Source organism: Montipora foliosa, chromosome 3 (assembly GCF_036669935.1).
Source record: "Montipora foliosa isolate CH-2021 chromosome 3, ASM3666993v2, whole genome shotgun sequence".
Taxonomy (NCBI): Eukaryota; Metazoa; Cnidaria; class Anthozoa; order Scleractinia; family Acroporidae; genus Montipora; species Montipora foliosa.
In genome coordinates, this window is record NC_090871.1 from 36,565,893 (window position 1) to 36,570,892 (window position 5,000).

The following is a 5,000-nucleotide window of genomic DNA, read 5'->3' on the forward strand; positions in this document are numbered from 1 at the left end:
CTCACTCTTACCACTGTCTTACAACATGGGCTTCATCGACTGCAATGGCGCAGAGTTTTTTGGAATATACAGAGTTCGTCAGCATAAATCTCCACTGTTCGTTCTTCAGCCACGCTTCAGGTGATCCGTAAACTAAGGAATATTCGCCGCTTTCAACACGAGTGCCTTCACCTTCCTCAAGTGAACTTATGTTAACTGCTTTTAGCCCTAGCCCCTTCAAATGGGACACTTGGTCCTCCATAAGGCTTATCAAAGGTGAAACAACGACGACGATATGACCAGGCTCTTGTGAGGTCAGATCAAACACGAGTGGTAGTGCTTGATACAAGAGAGATTTTCCGAAACCAGTAGGAAGATTGACAAATACATCCTTTTTTTCCTCAACTATTTTCCTAATTCCAGTTTTTTGCTGCGCATTTAAGCTAGGAATTCTAAATGTATTACTAATAACATCAAACGCTTCTTCAAAGGTCGCCATTTTGATAGCTTTGAACTCCAAGATGAAACAAACAATATGATTGGTTAGATTACTTTGGCGCGCAGAGTTCTCAACATTTGTAACCCGAATGATGATTGGTTGAAGTAAGGGAAAGGAATGTTGTTCGAATGTGAGCAGCCGTTTGTGGGGAGGAGCGTTGCGTGACGAGACTAAAAACGGCTGCGAGGGAGACTAGTGTTAAGCAAACACACTGAAAAATCTGAAGGTAAAAAGGAAGTGGTTTTTTTGATCACAGGGGCACTTTAAGATCTACATTTCCCGCATAATCACACACCGGGGAAAAAATATCTTTAATTAGTAGGCACCGTCCTTAAAAGCGATGACCCTTCTCTGTTCTCAAATTATCGGCCTATTTCTATTCTCCCCTGTCTCTCTAAGGTTCTTGAGAAACTCTTTTACCTCAGGCTATCGGAATTCCTTACAAAGTTCAATATTCTTAATCATCACCAGTACGGTTTTAGACCTCATCACTCTACTGCTATGGCTATGTTGTAGTTTGAAATGTCCTTTAGGTCAAAATGATTTCAAGCTAGGTCAAAATATTTTGAACTAGGTTATTTTGTTTCAACCTAGGTCATTTTGTTTCAACCTAGGTTATTATGAACTGTCTAAAAAAGGGTTTTCCCTTTTTTTGGGGATGTAATTTAAAAAAATGGAGCCTGGATTTTTAGGGGAATAAAAAGGAAAGCACCTTTCTCCACCTTTCCCTTGCCTTCCGTTCTTCGTCCACTTACCGTCTCTCCCTCTCCTTCCCCCTTACTGTCCTTGCTTACTATCAACGGACTGTGCTTCTTACCTTGAATTTTCACAACATTCCATGCCGCTCCAAGGATTCAAACCCTCGCACCATAGGACATCTGAGATTACGTCTCCTCTGTATTAAGCGCTAAGCCATCGAATCAGCAACTGCAAGTGTCTAGATGTTTTTTTCTACCAATGAGTTTAAGCTATTTCCAAGCACGACAACTACCATTTCGCACATGCGTAAATGACATAAAGTGAGACTTAAAAAAATTTCAGTTCGTACATAGTTAAAAGGCCGCAGATGGAACTTTGTGAAGAAGTTAAAGGGTCCATAGGCTAAATTTATCTGAAGTAGAACGAAAAACACTCTGAGTCTCCAGTATAACGAAAGCAAAAATTGTTTGAAAGAGGTGGACTCTTGATTCTGAAGGACAAATAGTCAAATATTGTGCGAATTAAGTTTTTTTACATCGCTATGCAAAATACACCTGGTCCAGGAACAAGGCATCATTTCTAGTCATGATATAGCAAACCGATTTTCGCCGCAAACACAGCGTTCCCACAGTGAAAAAAAGATGGTGGCACAGGCAAATAGAACAAGAAAAGATAACCTTTACAGTTTAATCAAAGAAAAGAACTTGTCTCCGAACCACTGGTGTCATCATTTTGGAGAAAGCGCTTGTAAAAAAACACATAACCATTCGCAGAACAATTGGCAAAATGCTGTATGAAGTGGTTTTTGGAATCTCTCGGAGAGCTACATCACATGCAGAGCAGGAAAATGGTGAATAATTTGAAAAAGTGGCAGGATGAGCTTGACATCAAAAGAGAGCGGTGTGTGACACTTGCCAAATGCAGACCGCGGACTACAGACTAACCCTGAACCTAACCCTAACCCTAACCTTGAAAGCTAACCGCTCAAAAATGGGGCCTGAGACTTAAATACTGTTTATCAGCACTGTTTGAAATGAGTGTTTAACTTAAATACTGCTTATCAGCGCTATTTGCAGGCAGCCAGCAGTCTGTCGTTTGCAGTTATCATGCACCAGAAAGGGAAGAAGAAAAAGAAGTTCGAACTTTAGGATTATGTGGCGCTGAAAATTAATAAAATGGAAAAGGAAACGGCCCTTCATCCAAATGTGCTACTTGCTCAAATTGGAGAACTTGAAGGGGACTGTCCCAAAATAATCACAAAATTTGGATTTATCACTACAAGCAGACTCAGCAAAATTGAAATAATTAACAAATATTTGATTTCATAATTCAAAAGATATAACACTTACAAGAGCCTACAAAATGGCTTCTAATCAATAGATTATTAAACCCTTTTTCCTGACTTTTCAAAGTTTTGTTTTTACTTGCCTTTGATTAATACGAATTCAAAGTAAGCAAAGGTACAGGAAATAAACAAGCAAATTAAAAATCAACAATACATCATGTATCTGTTTCAGCTCTTCTATTCCTTGGACAATAATTCAATATTGTTGCCCTCTGCCATCCTAAGGAGATTCATCAATGAACAATGTCCTAAAAAGCTCTGAGAAAGAAAAGTACAATCGGTTATCATGCATTGTATGCCTAACCTCAATCTTAATGCTAACCATTTAAAATCAGTGCCTAGACTTAACAACCATTGGGGTTTTATAAAATACTCATAACGCGGCATAGAGCGGAAATCTATAGCGGGGACACGAAGCACCCACCAAATCACAACATGTACACACAGAACAAACTGCGCTATAAGCATGTCCCTGGGACATCTATCCATTTTACTCACACACTAGGGGGCATTTTACATGCATGTGTACCGGGGACATGCAGCGGGTACAAAATCACAACCAACACAGACAATTAAGCCCAATAGCCGGAACATGTCCTAGGGACTTGTAGCAGCGGTAAATTACTGTTTCGTTCACATGAGGAGGGCTGTAGCGGGCGTCTGTATCTGACGTGCGCTGCAGGGAGAACATCAAATTGCGCACATACATTCGCAAATACAGCCATTACATGAAGTAATACAGCCTGGGACATGAAGCCGCAGTCCAATTCTGTTTCATACATACGATAGAAAATGTAGCAGGCACTTTTATACGGAGCTCACAGCAGGGACAAAACGTATTTACGCACACACAGTCGCAACTGCAGTTATTGCGTGTCCCAGGGACATGTACCCACAAAGAAACGGCAATACAATACTTTCATGCTTACGTACTTGCGATAAACACACAACTGGACGAAAATAGATGGATAATTACATTGTTTTGGAATGCAATAAATACGGAAACAACGTTTTAAACCCCTCCAGTGACTAGTCATGATGGCGGTGCGTGAACTTGCCAGAAAGCGCAAGTTCATGCTGCTGATTTTGATGCAGCTTGTAGACGACGACCCTCCTGCCACTATCGAACGACGAGTGTGGACTCGCGAGTGGATAAAACGAAGAGAGGAATTGGGGGCCTATCATACCCTGTTTCGAGAATTAGAGGCAGAAGACACCCTTGGGTTTGGCGAGTACATGAGGATGCCTCATGCCAAGTTCCTAGAATTAGTGGAGGTTGTAGGGCCCCTTTTAACAAAGCAAGAGACCCATATGAGGACATCTATTGCGCCAAACGAAAGACTTGCCCTCGGTATCAGATACTTGGCAACAGGAGAGACGTTTCAGTCCCTTTCCTTCCAGTTTCGGATTGGCAAGAGTACTGCGTCTCACATTGTAATGGAAGTATGCATCGCTATTTACCAAGTTTTGGGAAGACAACACTTAAAAAAGCCCAACACCGTTGAAAACTGGCACGAAATTGCAACTTTATTTTACTCTAAGTGGAATATTCATAATAACATTGGTGCTATAGACGGAAAACGGTTTTTGATCCAGAAGCCCCCGAATGCTGGTTCCCATTTTCACGACTACAAAGGGAATGAAAGTGTTATTGCGTTGATCATGTCGGGACCGAGTTACAAGTGCCTCTATGCAGATGTAGGCACCAACGGGCGGAACTCAGACGGACACGCATGGGCACGGTGCTCACTGAAGAAGGCTTTGGACAGCCCAGACAATCCGCTTAACATACCTCCTCCTTGCCCATTGCCCGGGGCTAGCAAGGCAGTTCCTTTTGTCATAACAGCAGACGAGGCGTTTTCTTTGGCAAGCTACATGCTGAAGCCGTATCCTCGAAAGAGCCTTACAGTCGAGGAAAGAATTGCTAACTATCAAATATCTCGAGGAAGAAGGATTTCCGAGAATATCCTGGGAATTCTAGCCAATAGATGGCGCTGTTTTCGAGCCCCCTTCCTTTTGAGCCCTGTCAAGGTACAGAAAATAACGATGGCCGTACTAACGCTTCACAACTGGCTGAACAGCGACAGATTCAGCAAGAATGTGTACTGCCCTCCCGGTCTGACAGACAACGGAAATCCTGTAACCGGGGAAATCATCCAAGGCACTTGGAGAGACGACTCTCCTCTCGAATCGCTTGTATCCCTTCAGCCATCCCTTAAGCACAATTACAACAGAGGCGCCCAAAAAATGCGCCAGGAATATACAAGGTGGTTCAATGAGGAAGGCGATGTGCCGTGGCAAAGGAAAATGTGTGGACTTAAGTGGCTTTGAGTTCTTTTTAGAGATCAAAACTATACCTACAATCGTAATTAAAATATTGACTGTGGCACTGTGACAGTTAACATGAAATTTGCGTAGTATGCATTCAAGCGAGAGCAGAGTTTGCAGTTTGCAAAAATTATGATCATAACACAACAT

At 42.0% G+C, this 5,000-nt stretch overlaps 2 protein-coding genes across 2 annotated transcripts in view; one reads left to right on the forward strand and one right to left on the reverse strand.

Annotated features, from left to right (window-relative positions):
* Nucleotides 1-705, reverse strand: part of LOC137997374 (uncharacterized) — a 2,658-nt gene extending 1,953 nt beyond the window's left edge. The window contains exon 1 of the mRNA XM_068843323.1: nucleotides 12-705. Coding sequence (XP_068699424.1) covers nucleotides 12-478 — 467 coding nt within the window. The 5' untranslated portion in view covers nucleotides 479-705. The remainder of the gene's footprint in view (nucleotides 1-11) is intronic.
* Nucleotides 706-2,024: 1,319 nt separating this feature from the next.
* On the forward strand, nucleotides 2,025-4,853 carry LOC137995685 (uncharacterized). Its single transcript, XM_068841206.1, has 2 exons — nucleotides 2,025-2,044; nucleotides 3,584-4,853. The coding sequence occupies exons 1-2, from the start codon at nucleotides 2,025-2,027 to the stop codon at nucleotides 4,851-4,853; spliced, it is 1,290 nt and encodes a 429-aa protein (XP_068697307.1).
* The last annotated feature ends 147 nt before the right edge of the window (nucleotides 4,854-5,000 follow it).

What these genes read in the sequence shown, in the direction of transcription:
- LOC137995685 (XM_068841206.1), top strand. Translation starts at nt 2,025, where the DNA reads ATGGTGAATAATTTGAAAAA. An exon ending in ATGGTGAATAATTTGAAAAA is followed by an intron (nt 2,045 to 3,583) that starts GTGGCAGGATGA and finishes TGAACTTGCCAG; the next exon opens with AAAGCGCAAGTTCATGCTGC.